Raw genomic sequence first — 17,874 nt, 5'->3', positions numbered from 1 at the left:
GAAGAGCACTAACGTTTCAACAAGCCCATGTGAAGCTGAATCTGCCTGGAGTGGCGCACATAAATACAAAAATAGAATAGGAAAAAAAGAAGACAAAAAAAAAGAAAAAAAAAAAAGCTTTAAATAAGGATTGTTTGGTTGTGTTTGTGTTTATCAGTCTGTGTGTGCAGAAAGACAGGGAGCGGGGGAAGAAGGCGGGTTCACAGGATCAAGTCCCATCCAGTAAGATCCATGCGCTGTGGCAAAAATGTCAATGCCAATAAGTCATCTGTCTCTCCAGTCCGATTGATCGTCTTCCCGTGGTTCAGCAGGCGTGGTGGGAAGTGTGGTTTAAAGCATGTGTCTCGCCCACAGGACACAGTGGAGACATTTGAAGAGGAGGAAGCACGTCTACTCTGAGAGAGGTATGGCTTAAACCTGTGGGTCCAGACTGAAATGTGTGAAGGCAAAATGTTCGCATGTGTGTGTGTGTTTATGTGTGTGTGTTAAGAGGTGGAACAGCTACATTGAGGTCAGTGTTTTCTCAGTAGGGAATGTAAACTTTTGGAGCAATGTGTCTTTTTTCTTTAAATAATGTACTGTGTGAAGCATTGCACACACTCAGCCAAATGTACACATATGTACACACACACACACACACACACACACACACACACATGGACATACATCCCAACACACTCACATTCATTCAATCATGCCCCTCCCCTCACACACACACACACACACACTTCCTATCTCCCTCAACAGCTAGTGTGCATGTATGTCAAGTCCTTGGGTGAGGAGCGGCTCTGCAGGGTGTGCATGTGGCGGCGGGTGGAGCAGCATGGCAGGGTGAGGGTGTGGGCCAGGGTACGAGTGGAGGGACGGTCCCGGGTGCGGAGCGTAGCCTGGTTGGGACAGCAGGGCTCCCGGGTAGTCGCCCTGCAGAGACGGCATTCCCTGGAGGCCTGGAGGAAAGAAAAATGTCTGCTGAGTGAAATCAGTTTTAGAATTTGAGGAGGAGAATTTAAAAGGAACGTGAGCTTAAATACGTAACGTATGGAGCTTAAATAATCTGCATTTTGCACGGAGTTTGTGTCAGATCTGGAAGTCTGAAAGAGAACCTGGGATTTTATTTGTCCTGCATCACTGAAATCAGATTTTACAGATTTCCCTAAAACACTATTTAGGTTTTCATCCACGGAATTTTCTCAAACATATTTGTCATCTTTGAAAGTAAATTCTGCATTTTCTTCATGATGTGCAGCAGCTTTAAGTGCAGATCTCAGGTTTAATGTTTACTTTTCCACTTTGCTCAACCTGGACATTGACTTTTTAATTGTATGCATGTTGTTGTTTCCCTTTCGGCTGGTCCCTTATCGACGGGGTCGCCACGGCAAATCATCGCTCAGTTTAATTGGCACATTTTGCCCTTCTTGACACAACCCTTCGCATTTATCCGGGCTTGGGACCGGCCTGCAGAGAACAAGCCTCCTCGGGGCAGCAGCAGCGTAGGGAGCAGGACTCAAACTGCCGACCATCAAGCCATACGACAAGCGGCTCTACCACCCGAGCCACTCACCCCATGTTTAATTGTATACATGAGGAAATCCTTCTACTCAGCACTGTGTCCGCTTGTTCCAGGAATGGCTTATATTTATCATGTTTATATCAAATAACAATTACATATTTCTATTAATCAATTTTTACAGATTTACTTTAAACTTCAAACAGTATTTGACCTTTTGGATGCGTTGGGGACTGACTTGATTTAATATATGTTTAAATGATGTTTGCACACCGTTCAGTGACATAAAACTTTCAATGCACCAGAACACAGTTTTACATAATAAAAGACATTTGATAGTGAGATATTTTTTATCTCTTGGAATTATTTGTCTTTTGTTTCCACAAAAAGTTTTTTCCTTTAAAGCTCCCAACATTTGACTCATCAATGTGATCTTTAAACAAGAAAAATGAGTAGAAGCTGCTTTTAAAGTGTTATTAAATATTGTGAATAATTTGTCTTTGCTATATTTATTGAAAATATACATTAGTCTAAAAGTCATATCTTGTGTTTGAACTGAACGTTTTTACATCCATTTTATTTTCCTTTTTATATGTTTTCTCTTGGTTAACTGTGATGTTTGGCCCAAAACCCTTTAACTCATCCTACAGATATAATATTATTAAACTGCACTGCAGACGGGGAAACAGCAGTTTCTACCACACAGAAGTAAATAGTGCATTCTTTGGAAACTTTTTGCAGCTGTAGATTATTCCACAGTTTGTGCTCTGATGTGTATTTCCACCAGTTATAAAAGATGTGCTACTTTTTAGGACAGCAGCACTCATGTTTCATTACTTCATGCCATTAAGGAACAAGCTTCATCACCAGTCTTCCTCATCACGCCGTCATACCTGCTGTTCGAAGTCCGAGGTGGGCCTGTCCGTCTAGACCGTAGCCCCCAAGAGCTGCTCCCTCTGGGCTGTAGGGACCACCCTGACCTGTAAAACCACACACACACACACACACACCCATTCAGACACAGAATTATACTCATACACACACACAGGGATTTCCCAGCTAACTGGCACAACACCAACCTGAGCGGTTTGACTGGTCAATCATCGGCTGAACTATTCTCCTCCTGGCGTTGATGAACCTGGATGGGATGCGGAGGGAGGGGGGGCGAGAGACATAAAAAAGCATGTGTTCAGAGAGCCAGCGAGAGAGGGAGAGAGAGAGAGAGAGAGAGAGAGAGAGAGAGGGGGTGTACAAGGCCAAACATTAATGGAGAAAAAGACTGAGCGGGAGACTATTAACCTTTTCCCTTTTACAACCACTTAACCCTTTCAGAGGGCAGAGTAAATCAACGTTAGGGCAGAGCAGATATCGATCGCCCCTGTGATAATTGATTGATTTGCATTGATCGGTTTGCTTTGTGTGTGTGCTGCTGCAGAGGTTCAGATATAAGAATATAATATTTATTTACTATCATATGTAAGAACTTAATGCTTTGTTCAACATGTGACAAACTTCTTTACGAAAAATCTTTACGAAAGAACTGCTTGGAAAGCAACATTGACTGTGTGTGTGTGTGTGTGTGTGTGTGTGTGTGTGTGTGTGTGTGTGTGTGTGTGTGTGAGTGTGTGTGTGTGTGTGTGTGTGTGTGTGTGTGTGTGTTTAAGTGTGTGTGTGTTTAAAGTCTGTAGGCACATGTGTGGCTGCAGAAAAAAAAAAAAAACCAGGAAGTTTAGGCGCAGTAAATAACCTGATTATTGAATATTGATTTTCAGTTCGGTTTTATGAGCATGGAGCAGGGATTTTACTGTTCTGCAGCTTCAGAAAAAACTGCTTCGCAGGACACTTTCCTCTCCATCATAAGACATGCTCCAGTGAATTAGATTATAATCCTCCTCTGGAAGTCTTGTAAAAATCACTTTTTTACCAATTAGCTTTTATACCGACTGAATGTGCACAACATACACACACAAATAATGTTTGCAACAGATAAACACATTTAATTTCTCCCTGACACATCTGCAGCCATGTTTTCCATTTAAAATTCATGCTTTACATTTGAACAAGACACTTTAACTCATTATTGATAAACAACAAGTCGGGAATTAATGTATTGATTTCGGAGCGCACTGACCAGTTGTTGACCTGTAAGATGGTCAGCCCCGTATCCTGCGACAGCTGCTTCTTTTGCTCCTCTGATGGGTATGGATGCTGGAAACACACAGAGTCGGCATTTAACAGTAGAAGCCGGGGTTTGGGTGTGATGTGAGGAAATGTGTAGCTCCATCAACCCAGACTAAAACCATGCGTGTGAACTCTTAAGTGTGAATACTGATGGCTCCCCAATTTCAATTCCCATCCACACATAGATTTTAAGCCTCGCCAACCCCTCACTCCACCTCAGTGTTGCTCCCCTTCTCACCTCTTCACACACATATTGTAATAATTGGAGTGAGGCAACATTTGACCTGCCTCATTTAGTAGCTAATTACCAATCTAACCACCTCACCAACAATTACACACTCCATTTCTATCACTTCCACGATGATCCAACAGCGAGCATATTCACATAATCACTTAATCCTCCAATTTTTCCTTTAATTTAATTGACCTCCATCACACAGTCACTTCCACTCTTTGTCTGTTCTTGTCCATGATGTTTTCCCCACATTGAGTTCCTGCCTGCAGAAGCCTAATCATTCTCACACACAAGGCAACGCAGTACACAAGTCTGTGTTTATTGACATGTCTGTGCCTCTTACTGTCAAACTTCAGGATTTTAAAGAGCAATGATTCATTTTGTTTCCGTAAACAACATAGAAGCGGAAGCTCACCGACAGGTGCTGAAAGAGCCACGCTCTCATGATGTTTGTGGCCACTTTGGGGAAGATGCCTCTCTTCTTGTTGTTCCTTCTGTCTCTGTCACTGTCATCCTCTTCTCCTGTGCTGGGCGAGGCCACCCCTCCGTCAAGACCGTCACCTGCAGGAAGGCCATGGACTAAGCAGCTCATATTGCTGGGATGTTCTCAACATTTACAACCAAAATGTGCAATGAACGTTTTAAAGGTGATCAATATGTGACATTTTCTATTATTGAGAGCCTATGGTGATATCTTCTGTTTGTTTCTTTGGTGCAACAAATGAAACAAAACTCTGAGATGTTTCGTTTGATGTCTCTAAATGTCTCTTTTAAGGTGCTGATGGTAGAAAATGTTTTTAGCATAGCTGTGCTTTCTTACATAGAATAAGCTTCATTTTAACATCCAGTTATCTATATTATCATACTTTAACTTGAGCAGCTGCTCAGCATGACACCTTTTTGAGACATTTAACAAATAGAATAAAAATTGTAAATCTATGAAATATGAAGGTAAAAGGAATGAACAGTCCATTAAAAAAGAAAAATAACTTCCAGTTCAGTGTACTGGATTAACTGGACTGTATATAATTTGACTTGTATTGCACTTGTTAACGTTTTTTATAAATTGCCATTAAGTCATGTATTGTGAATTTATTCTACATGAATAAACGGAATCAAACTGAACTGAACTGAAATAAAATTAACTGAATTGAGGCTCAGATGTTTGAGCGGTTCCGTAGCCTCAGCGTGGCTCGGCACTTTGACATGTTGTCATATCTTTGTGCACGACTCTGAAGCCACAGTTATCCCTGCCACCATTTTCCTGCAAATTTCCAGTTGTTACAGAGCAAATGAGAAACACATTTTAAAGCACTTTGTTGAACCACAACGCTTGTGAGGGACTATTTAGGTGCAACCACTCACTGCTTTGCAGGGCTTACAGGCTGCATATGAACTGAACTTATTTTGTTGCATGCATCCTCACTGTGCAGTGCAAGCTTTCACTTCACACACATTTTCAGCTTGAAAGCATGCATATATGTGTGCATACCTGCGTCACTGCAGTTGTCTGCCGTGCTGAGTGAGGGCAGGCCACAGGTGCCCGGTGTTCCCAGAGGAGTTGTGGCACATTCATCTGGTTCTCGTAACCACGATGCATTCTGCCAGGAAGAGTAAATGTAGCAGGTTGGATGTAAGGTAGAGAATTCCCAGCAGATGACGCAATACGATTTATGAAACGTGATGGAGAATTTCCTGCTTCACATGTAGTGTCTCACCTGCTCTGACAAACTGGTGCAGGATCCACTGAAGTCCTCCATGTCAGACTTAGAGCCTCCCTCCCGGTCATCCAGCACGAGGTCTGTGGGCATTTTACCCTTCAGGCAGGTGATGTAGCGATGGCAGAAATTATCACACAGGTCATGCACCTTTGGGAACAAATTTATACAGTTAGTAATCAATACCTTAACGGTTCACATAGTTTAATTTAATTCAATTTGGCTCATTTAAGCACCATTTCACATCAAAAAGTATTTCGTAGGCACTTTACAGAGAAAGTAAACAAGTTCATCACACCTCCACTTAGATTCAGTCCCATTTAATCCAATTATCATTTAATTTATAGCATTATCAAACCAATTAAAATCCAATAAGCAATAAATAAAAGTAACACAGTTTGCATAACCAGTCATTTTCTTTGTTCTTTGTTTTACTTTAAACTATTATGATTAATCCTTTCATCCAGTTTTTTAACAGCTTTGTCCAAGTTACGGTCCTGGAAACCTGAAGCCTATTCCAGCAATCAAGAGACAGGATACATACTGGACAGGTCACCAGTCCATCGCAGGGATATTATAATACATACGTGCATATAAAATGCTAAATTTCACTACAAAGGCCAGAAAAAGTATCCCATTGCATCCATTTGTATCACATTACCACCCTAACCCTACTGCAATGTATCAAATTGCTTCAAATTGCATCGTATTGTATCACATTTTATTGCATTGTTTTGCATTGTGTTACATTGTATGATATCTCATCGTACCACACCGCATCGCACTGCATCACATTGTATCTCAACTGTCCAGGTTATGCTCTTTGCTCTTATAGTTATGGGTAGTCTAGTCATCCATTACTTATGTAGCAATGGGGATGTCACCTGATGCACTGAGAAGTACCTCGCTCTATTACTCTAATATATTCATGTATAAATATATGCTAATATTGCCGTCTCCAACTTATTTCTCCTTCTTTCTGCAGGTTTTTCCGAATAAGTGCAGTTGTACATGTTGATCTGTCTTTCCTGTCCTCTCCACCCCAACCAGTCGAGGCAGATGGCTGCCTTCCCTGAGCCGGGCTCTACCGGAGGTTTTCTTCCTGTAAAACGGGAGTTTTTTCCTTCCCACTGTCGCCGTTTGCATGCTCAGGATGGGGGATTGGATCGAAGTCATGACTCGATGCAATCAGTTGGTTTCTATTATAAGACATGTATGAATTGGCTCGAAATGATGTGTATGTTGATTCGTGTATGTAAAGTGCCCTGGGACAACATTGTTGTGAAGGGGCGCTATACAAATAAAGTTGAACTGAACTGAATTGAACATATTGTATCTCAACACATTGTATCGTATCTTAAAGAACAGATTCATATATTCTCAAAATAAGAATAATTTCTCTCCTTTGACAGCCAGATCAACTATCCTCCCTTCAACATGCACAGTATAGGGATGTTTGTTTCACAGTCGTGTGTAGCCGTTTAATGTCAAGCCTTCCCACAGCGAAATAATAACACACTGGAATATGACCAACCTTCTCTAACTCCAGCAAATGAAAGCGAAGAACCTGTATGGCCTGAATCATCTGTGGAGACAAAAGCTTGTAATTAATTTTACAGACCTTTCCCATGATTATGTGTGTGAAAAGTATTTTTTTATTTTAGCTTGATGGTGGTTGGTGCATCATACCAAGTTGTCCAGCTCAGGATTGGAGGAAAATATGGGTTTCTCTGAGCGAATCTGCAACACAGTAACAACGTCTTATAGACAACATCGGCTGAAGCCTGGCATCTAACTGGTCCTGGTGACTGTCACCCACCTGCTTGGCAAATGCGGCGATGTCATCGTTGAAAGATTCTGAGGAGCAAACATCACTGTGATTGGTCATGCCGGGGAGGTGGGAGCTGGCTGAGAGGGAGGAGGAGTCTCGAGGGGAGCAGGTGGCCAGCTCGCACTTCTCAAACACTAAGGCCAGCAGTGGAAACAGTGGGTGACTGCCCACACACAAGCACACACACACACACACACACAGACACACATATACAGTTAACATACAATACATAAACACAGTAACAGTTGACATAGTGAACACATGATACATTTACAGAATGTCCTACAGGAAACTTTATGCCACAGTATTTATGAAACAGACAGCTGTAAACACTTCACATGGATTTTGATATCCAGCACGCACGCTTGATATATACAGCATGATAATCTGCTACAAGCACATGAAGTTTAAACAAATTCTTAACCACAGACAGGCCACATAAATCATCATACCCATAAATCTGGTCTTTGTGGTGTTTGAGGGAGTCAGGGATGGTGGGTCCATACTGCGGGGGTGGAAGCGCCCTGACATTGTCTCCATACCCCCCCACAGACATGCCCTCTGACCCTGAATAGTGCACCAGCTCTTCATACTGAAACACAATTACATGGAGAGACAGAAAACATGAGACATGTTTAACATCTGCGGCTGTCTGACATCAAGTCTTACTGTGATTTTATTATGTGAGTAAGCTGTCAGGGGGCCTCAGCAACACGGCTTCCTGGAACCAGCACACAATCAACAGACTTGATGTAATTTTATAGTTTAGCAGCATATGTATGTGTCTGAACTGCTTCATGTTGTGTTGCCTGTTGATGAAACATTAACAATTGTAAATGAAGTTTTATGTATGTTTATGTATAGTATGTCCAGTTTTGTGTTCATTCTTAATGAAATTGGGGGAAGAAATTAGAAAAACATGAGGATTTGTATGGACTTCAGATCCAAACTAGGAATTCTGTCATTATATCATTTTTAAAATGATTATAAAAAGCCCGAACGGAAACAAATGGCCACGACAAAATAAGCTGTTTTTCTTGAAAAGCTTTCAGCGTCTGCTGCTCAGGAGAAGAGCAGAGGAGAAAAGTGGATCCTTGGAGGAAGACGACAAGCCTGTAACTGCTAATACTGTCTCCTCCCTCCTCAACTCAAACTCGATAGGAGTCGTGCTGAGACCTCCCTCAGACTCCGATGTGAGAGTCTCACAAGGGCCTGCTCGCACTTACGTACACACATACTGACTCAACTAATCAGACGCATGTGGCACAATGACAACACACAAATTCACAGACACTCAGTAACTCTCAGATCATGCATGTCTGATTGTGTGTGTGTGTGTTAGAGAGCTAATTTGTGCCTGGTTGCAGCTTCTGTTGGTGAGGCGCCGTGATGCAGGTCAGGGAATCTGCTGCTGTTTCTTTATGCTGGATTACAGGGACTCTGGTCACAGGCCTGCAGGGCCACTGGGATCACAGACAGACAGCTCTGCTAAGTGGTTTCACCCACACACCTTTCACTCCACTGTTATTTTAACCGAGCCATAAAAGATATGATGGGTTCTGACCAGTTTTTCCCCCATCGAAACCTTTCCCTACAGACTGCAACAAGAGGGTTGGTGTGATTTACAGCTAAAATGTATGTCTGAAGGAATACAAGGCCTCCACATTTGCTCTCAGATATGAAAACATTAGAAGACTATATTTAAATTACTTTGGGAATCTGCATTTTAGTAATAAAGGGAGAGGTTTTTTTTTTTTTAGAAAGGTTTTGTTAATCTTTGTGGAGGTAAAACTAGTTAAGCTGTATAAGGTTAAAAAAAAAAAAACGACATTGAAGCAAAATATGGAACATATTTTACTCATTCTCTTCAACAGCTAACAAAAATAAAACAATTCATTTCCATGAACATGCACTGCCCCTCAAACACTTCTGTAGAACCTCTGGAGGTCTCTGGATCTCACTTTGGGAACCACTGTCCTAAATGGCTTATCAAATCGTTGCATTTCAGAGTCCCATATGGCCACCGGGATCACAGAAAGCACCTGCTCTGAGGCCCAGTCCTGAGACACCTTCTAGTTTTTATGGAGGATGGCTATTAACACAATCACTGCTATCGGATTGCGCGTCTCTTTTTACGCACGGCCACTATCGAGTTTCCGTGCGTCAGGCTGATCAAAGCGCGCAAGTTTAGATGACAAATTCCGCTAATTTTACCCTTTTCTTAAAAAGTCACGAAGCTGGTAAAAAAAAAAAAAAAAAAAGACTTCAGATGGCAAAACAACGATGTCATTATGAGTTTAAGATGCAATATTTAAGTTATTTCGAGCTGAGCAGGTTTTATCAGGTTGCTGGTGAAATGATGACTTGTGAGAAAGTCATGTTCTGTTGGTTAGGACTCAACCCAAAACATCAAATTAAAAGAAGTTTTTTGTTTCCTTATTGTGAGATCGCAACACATAGTCTGAAAACCTAAAAAGTCAACATTTTCATTAACTGTAATCTTTTGTTTGCAGAATAAATAAAAAAAGTAGTTTTTTCACTGCATGCGCCAAATTATTACAGGAAAGTTGAAGGAAACCTTTGCTTAGTTATTTGCAAGAATATAATATTAATAAAAATTAAAAAAAAACTTTTATACGTCTTTTATTTTTTTGTTTTTAAAACCAAGACAAATTGGTAACAAATTATAATAAACCTCTTTGCATTAAAATGTATCTATAATTACAGAAATATCGAGGTGTTAAATAAGCCGTCTCTAACTTTTCTAAGTCATTTCTAAGTTGTTTAAAGTATAAAAAGGTACCACTCCAATGAGCTAAAACATGACAAAATCTTGTGTAAAAAAAAAAAGCAAACTTAATACAATGAATAGCCTCTTAGAATTATCTGTACGACAATCCATTTCAGTTTGTTTTACTTATTTTGTTTTACTGTAAAGCAAAGCAAACTTGTTGCCTGTCAGTGATGTTGCACAAAGTACTAGTCTATAACCCCGCCATCATTGCGCATAACTACAACCAACTACAACTCGAATATCCATCAGAATAAATCAATATTTTTCGCCTCACTGGGTTTGGATTTATTTAGCCTAAATTAAATTTTAAGCAGTGGCTGGTGGAGGTGATTCGGGGTGTATGTCCGCCTTGTTAAACCTTCTCTGTTCATCCAGCAGTGTTTTTTTATTCTTCTTTCTGCACGCTGTTCATCTCTAATTGCTCTCTTCTCGGGAAGAGGGTTCAGTCCGCCTGCTGCCCGTTAGCCCTGCTCCATCCTCCTCCTCCACCACCAAGCCTGTGAATCACTGTAGCAAAAAAACTGACCTACATATCGAGTTGAAGAGCAGCATCTCGTCTAGTCTCCTCTGCCTCTTAATGACCAGCCCTCTAACCCTTAACTGGCTGACATCAGACAACTATAGATCCTGGAGAGGATGAGATCTTATATCCAAATCAACAGTTGCCACACTCCATATAACCTCTACTGAACTGAATTTCACCTGGATATCACCGTCTAAAGGGTGTTGTTCTTACTATCACATATTTTGAAGCATGAATTTGTCTTGTGTTTTTCCTTACAAGTCCATGCCAGTATGCAGCAGACTGTTCTCTCTTGGGCCTTGTGTGTTTGTGGCTGCTAACCGGCCTGTGCATGCAAACAACAGTCCCAGCCATGTGCTCCTATTATGATGGTAATCATATTCTTGGTGACAAAAAAAAAAAAAAAAAAAAAAAAAAAGCAACTCCCAAGCCGGCTGTGGTAACTCATGCAGGAAAGCAGCAGACCTACCCTTTTCTCCATGCGGCTCGACAGCCAGATCTACACCGGAGATGGTGATGCGCTCCTCGGCTAGTCCAGCGAGCTCTTCTCCCCCCCCCCTTTCCTCTGGCTCTCGGCTTCTGGAAATCAAAGCACATTTGTTGTTCGTGTGAATCAGTAATTAAGTTGTAAACAGGATCAACATCAAAACTAAAAAGCCCGTTAGGGTTCAACAAAAAGCATTTAGTGGGCAGAGAAGACCTGCTCCTGCTGTGTGTGTGTGTGTGTGTGTGTGTGTGTGTGTGTGTGTGTGTGTGTGTGTGTGTGTGTGTGTGTGTGTTTACTCCTCGTCCATCGCGTTTTATATTACAACATAATGATGGGTCTGGAGGTTTTTTTATGGGCGCCTGATATCCTGAGAGCTTATAGCCTATAATGGTTTACAATACGCTGAGAGGTAATAAACGCTTTAACTAATTCTCATTGCCTATTAAACGCTATAGGTTGATGAATCATAGCCTGCGAAGCTCCAGTAAATTGTGTGAAATGTCCCACCGAGACGTAAATATGGGCCGTGTCCAGTCCTCCCTGGGCCGGGTCCGGTGTAGTCCACAGAGCGGGGTGAGAGGGAGCAGCGGCTTCCTGTAGCGCCTCGCCTCCGCCTGGTGCGCCTCTCGCTCCGGATCGCAGGGAGTCGGGATGCTCGGTGCCGTGCGGACCACAGATAGGCTCACGCAGCGTGCTCCCCCCCCCCTTATTTTTCCCCTTTTTGGCTCTCTGCGCTCGCTGTCCGCGCAGCGTAAGGCGACAGGCTGGAAAATGTCACGGCCCGGGATGAGCGATGGTGTTTTCAGTCAGGAGGAGAGAAGAAGGAGGAGGAGAAGAGGAGGAGGAGGAGTGGTGACTCTGGTGGTGGCGGGTTGCGGGGAGGTTTCAGGGGGTCAAAACGCGACGGGATCTCTTGCCCCCCACCAACCCCTCCTCTTCCATCCATCCATACCTCCTCCTCTTCCTCCTTTACCCCTCCTCCTCCTTCTTATCTCACAAAACGCTAAAGAAGACCCACTAGATTTTCTTTTCTTTTTTAAAAAAAAAAAAAATATATCTCAGCTCTCCACCTAGCTGCCCGCTGATTTCATCCTTCCATCATCCTTCCATCATCCTTCCATCTTTCCCTCCCTTTTCTCTCATCCTCCCTCCAGATGTGTGATATCCATCTCTGGAAAGAAGAATCGTAATAATTCATTTTCTCTCTTTGGAGCATTTTCAACAGAATCTACAAAAATCTGGACAATCAATTAAGTGATTAAGATTCTTATTTCAACTCAGCAGACTCAGTCTGCAGCTTGCAAAAGCAAGAAAAAATGTTAAAGAGAAGTAGTCTATTTATCTAAATATTGGTAATTTGATTAAACCTGGGATTTAGAAACCTTCAGCATTAAACAAAAACAGATAATCAAATGTCTATTTGGATTCAGGACAGTGGAAGTTGTTTTAGGGGGGTTTTATGGCTTATTAGGGTCAAATTAAAGAGTTTTAATTAAGTCTCTCCTCTCTCTGGATCATAAATAAGTTTGAAGCGTGCTTGCTGACAAGAAATTCATTGACAGATAGCTTTTAAAGTGTTTTATTGTTTTTGTATGCATCTATTACAGGCCAGCCTTTTCATACAGCCCAAACGTCACCCTTTGTTGATTGAGAAAATAGAAAAAAGAAAACAAATAAAAAGAAAAGGTGCAACGAGAAAGTTTCATTTGAACCAAAAAGAAAGAAAGAAAAGAAACCTTTCTCATGTTAGTGGGACAGCTAAACTCCCAGTCTTGTGTTGTAAATGACACCTAAGTAACATAATAATTATCCAAATCGCTTTTCTCTCCCGGGGCCCGCTGTGAGGGGCCAACAGGCGGCTGCACTTCAATCAGCGGCCCGGCCCGGCCTGGCCCGGCCCGGCCGGGGCAGGCGTCTCCGTGGGCAGCACGCTGCTTGACGGTGGGTCCGCTTGTGACTGGGCCCTGCAGCCTCTTTACAGCCAGGGGTCTTTCAACTCTGCTGGGTGCTGGTTTCCTACCGGGGTGATCACAGCCCTCGACCCCCTCCTACACTGAGCCCGCAATGCCGCCATGGAGCTGTGTCAATGGGCTGGAAAACGCGATCCGAGGCTTGTTTTCCCTTCAACAGGTTAAATGAAAAGGATTAACAGTGAAGTGGGCAACATCTAAAGAAACGATGTCTACGGCTGTTTAACTGTCCTCTGAATCATCTATGTCACAGATTATGTTGAGACCATATTCTTCTTCTGCACATATGATCGTTATTAGTGATGGAAAGAGTCACAAATCTTCTGGCTTTGCAGCATTTATCTAACAGGTTGTTATGCAAACATGTAGATAGCACTCATTAACATAAACTATTGGAACATCAGTTACTGTCGCATCCCTTTACACATCCACTTGTATGGTTACATAGTTTAATACATCACATATTAAGTTAAGGCTAAAGCTGGCACAAATGCTATAAAACACAAATATGTCCTAGAATACATTTAAAGGCAGTCACCTATAGATTTACATTGAAAAAAAGACATAAGATGGAAAGATTTACAAAGTGAAGCATCTAAACAGTGTTGTTGTTTAGATGTTTGTCTTGTAAGAGTCACTTAAAACATTACATGTTATTATTTTCCATCGTGATCTTTAGTTTAATTAATCAGCCTGAATTTTCATGACTTTCCTTTTTTCCTGAGTACTGCTGACATAACATAAACAGATTCATTACTTCTATTTGAGGATCTCCTATGGTTTGGTTGAATTCCTGCCATCTCTGCATGTTGAGCAAACTTTTAGATATGTTGGTGTATTACTGCACACAGACTAAATATATAAACAAAGTTTTTTAATGAAACAAAGTTACTGAGATGAAGATTGCTAAGCTTTTGTGTAGTTTGAGTGTGAGTTAACCACCGGGTCATTTTATCAATTCATAAAGGTGTCCTGAGTGTCATCACCTTCTTTTGCTTTATATTTTGATGAGACTGTAAATGTTTGAAGAGCTTCAAATCTCGACTTCCTAAAGTTGTTGCTGTTTTCAAGAAATTTTATAGTCACAAAAAAGTGGAAACATTTCAAGGTAAGGTGCTCAGTGAGAAAAATTGTGTGAAATTGATCTTAATATGGCACAAATCCAGGCTGACACTGAGTAACCTGCTAGCCAGGTTGATGCATATGAACAAGAACCAAAAAGAGCCAAAAAGAAAAGTTCATTTAACTTGATTCAAGTTTCTTTCTTAAAGAGATCAAACAAGGTTCTTTGCCAAACTAAAGACTAAAGATGTCCTTTAAAAAACACTGATGTTTTAAGCTTCAGTCTTACTAAATAATTCTATGAGCAGTGTAGTGCTTGTTAGTGAAGCAATTAATTCATGTATTTCTTAGTGACAAGACAAAGTTAATAAAGAAAAGAAAGCTGCACCTGCAGTGTAATGCGGTTAATGTTCTATCATGCAGATCTACTGTGGCATTGTGAAACAGTCACAAGGTGTCAGGAAAAAAATCTAAAGCAAACAAACAATGAACTGTTTTAAACTGGACCATTATGACTCCCAAGTAAAATCCCACTGAAACCAAATAACAGATAATAACAGCAGAAGACTAAGAAAGCAGCAGCAGACAGGTGGAAGACACGTTGAAGGTGGCTGCAAGAAAGGCTAGCAAATGTTAAATGAGGATGTCAGTGACTGTTTGGGACTTTTGTGCTGATTTATTAATTGTTTCACTGAAGGTGCTTTTTGTTTTGTTGTTCAATAACTCTAGAAGTTTTATTTGAAAAAATAAACATGCAACAAAACTGGTTCCTTTGTATTTATTTTCCAAGTTTATTTTTGTTTCTTGTTCAGTTTACATAAGAAAAAAAAACTTTGTTATGCAGCTAATTGTCTGTCATAAATCTAAAATCATTTTGCCACTTTTCTGCTGTTTAGAAAAAAATATCAGCCTTTAAAGGACGAAAACATGGACATTCTTATGCAGGAATTTACTCCAACTTCAATAATTTACTTCATATTATTGGTTTACCTTATTCTTTCTAGTATATATATATATATATATATATATATATATATATATATATATATATATATATATATATATATATATATATATATATATATATATATATTCTGGATAAGTGAAGCTTTCTATCCAACTTATGAAGAGCCAGGCAGGTTCACCGTGCAGGGGCCATTCTGCATGTCAGAGCGCTGCAGTTATTTGTCACTCCCTGCCATGGCTTAAGCACTTGCTGCTCGGCACACCACCAAGGCCCGGTGTGTGTGTGTGCGCTCATACCAACATACAGTACATGTGTGTTCATGACAGTTGTCTGAGGAATGCAATGCACTGCATATGTGCATGTGTGTGTGCGTGTGTGTGTGGAAGGGTCAGTGTCACAGTGCTCCTCTTCTAAGTTTGGCCTCACTGCAGGCGATGCCCAAGGCTAAAAAGCAGGACACAACAAGCAGTGAAGTGCACGTGAGAGTAAGCGTGTGACTGTATGTGAGTGTCTTTAGCATTTTATTGTTGATAAGCTGATTTGTTGTAATTCAAAGTTATTTTTTTGCACCTGTTTCTCAGAAGATACACGTCTTCTGTACATTTTGTTGCAGCTTGTGTGTAAAAACCACCTTCTAAATGGTAAATCATCATCTACAAGGTGGAAAAATCCAGAAACTGCAGCTCTCTTTGAGCATCTTGCTGCCGATGTCTATTTTTACTCGATTTCAGAGGGCCACCCGGCCTTGTTGACTTCACTGACTCCGTCATTAAGGAAATATGGCTGCCGTGACCTCTGGCAATGACACACAACCACCCAAAACATCAGAGAACTTCGAACCTACACCACCGGCCTGATGGAGGGACTTAGAGGGGAGGATGAGGGAAGGAAAACGCGAGGTGGGGGAAGTTGCAGGGGGTGCAGAGTGCATTTTTATGAGCCTGTGCCTCTCTTGTTTCTGGGTTGTCTGGCTGCATAGGCATAAATTTTCTCCCTACCTCCTTTATTCTCTCCATCTTTGTTGTTTTCTTCTGGCACTCTCACCAGAAAATCCACCCATATCGACCTGGCCTTGCAGCCTGTTTGCAAACTTTCTCCCCAGTTTCTTTCTCTCCAACCAGATCATTCATCTGATGTTGCTGTTTCTACCTGTTAAGTCGGAGCACACGCTCATCGGTCCTCCTTCCTTTCCTTCTCCCTTTGCCTTCTCCTTTTTTGTGTAGTATTTTTATTTTCTTCTCTTCCATTCCTCCCCTCCTCCTCTTTGCCCCCTCCCACCCCTCTTATAGATGGAGATTAACTGGGGAGTGCAGCACCATCCGTCCTCGTGACTGTTTGTTGTTAAGGAGATGGATGGAGGCTCCCTCTGCCAGCCCCACGCAGCCGCAATTACACCAGCCGCCATGATGGATGGAAGGGAGGGAAAGGGGGGAAGACGAAGAGAGGGAGATACGGAGAGGGGCATCTATCACGCCCCTTAATCTACCTGTCACTGCACAGGCCTGGAAGGGGGAGGGAGGGCTGAAGGGAAGAGGAGAGTCAGCTTTGGTTTGGCCAAAGCTTTCTCTCTCCTTTTCTTCCTTAAACCAAATTTGTTTCTTTGTTTTTTCACAGTTTTTAAGCCTGCAAGGGCTGAACTTATTAAATGTCCTGCGCTGGTCAATTGATTTCCCAGAACTGATTGGATTCTGTTGAACAAACTCCAGGAGTGTGTATTTAAAGCATGTCTGAATGCCTGGTAGGCATCAACAGGTAAGACTGGGCAACTTTTTCCCAATTGCATAAAAGGAGGTTTTGACGGGTACAAATGTTTTGTCTGAACCACATTACAGAAAAGCAGATCATAACTTCCCTGACAAACATTCAGAAAGATGACCAGTACATATACACTGTAATATGAGGCTGTTTATAATGTCGTCTTCACTTATTGCCTCTACATTCAGCACACACGCCCTCACCTCAGTACCTGTTGAAGGTAACAAAGCTGAGACTTCTTCTCAGATAAATCTGCTTACAGCCGTGTCATTTACAACTCTGCATGTTATAAATGTTATGAAAAGTAATCTAAGCCCCCCCCTTCCTCCCATCCCCATCTTCCTCCTCCACCTCCTCATCTGTCCAGAGGAGTGAGAGATGGGATGGTGGGATTAATACTCTTCCGCCCAGGCCAACCCTGGGAATGATAGATGGACAGATGCAGGAAGGGAGCAGAAGAGGAGAGACAGATTAAAGGAGAGAAGTCTGAAGGTTCATAAATTCAAAAAGGAGGAGTTGGGAGGTGCAGAGGGGGTGGGTGGGGGGGGGGGGGGGGGGGGGAGCGCACCACATCACACTCTAATAAGATCTGCAAGAAATCTATGGCGAGAAAGACGGAGGTGCAGCGAAGAGGGAGGGAGAGAGATGGGAGTGGTGTAATAGCGTTAGATGTAATCTAATCATGGCAATAAGATGTGAATGGATGAGTGTGAGCATGGTGATTATGCAGAAGAGCGATGGCGGCGTGTTGATGAAGCTCTGAGGTGTGAGGACAGGCCTCGTTATTGGACATCACATCAGCAGCGTTGTAGCTCTCTCTGAGGAGCTTTCTGCTGCAGAGGTC

At 41.8% G+C, this 17,874-nt stretch overlaps 1 protein-coding gene across 1 annotated transcript; it reads right to left on the bottom strand.

Annotated features, from left to right (window-relative positions):
• Positions 1-747: 747 nt before the first annotated feature.
• meis3 (myeloid ecotropic viral integration site 3) lies at positions 748-13,350 on the bottom strand (the record flags this gene model as incomplete). Its single annotated transcript, XM_079246682.1, has 15 exons — positions 748-947; positions 2,401-2,487; positions 2,587-2,645; positions 3,639-3,715; positions 4,339-4,484; positions 5,416-5,524; positions 5,642-5,791; positions 7,176-7,226; positions 7,331-7,381; positions 7,461-7,635; positions 7,925-8,064; positions 9,434-9,544; positions 11,784-12,014; positions 13,130-13,249; positions 13,297-13,350. The coding sequence occupies 15 exons, from the start codon at positions 13,348-13,350 to the stop codon at positions 748-750; spliced, it is 1,761 nt and encodes a 586-aa protein (XP_079102808.1).
• Positions 13,351-17,874: the final 4,524 nt, after the last annotated feature.

The sequence above is a fragment of the Telmatherina bonti genome, assembly GCF_933228915.1.
Source record: "Telmatherina bonti genome assembly, chromosome: 9".
Taxonomy (NCBI): Eukaryota; Metazoa; Chordata; class Actinopteri; order Atheriniformes; family Telmatherinidae; genus Telmatherina; species Telmatherina bonti.
This window is presented reverse-complemented; position numbering and strand designations above follow the sequence as displayed.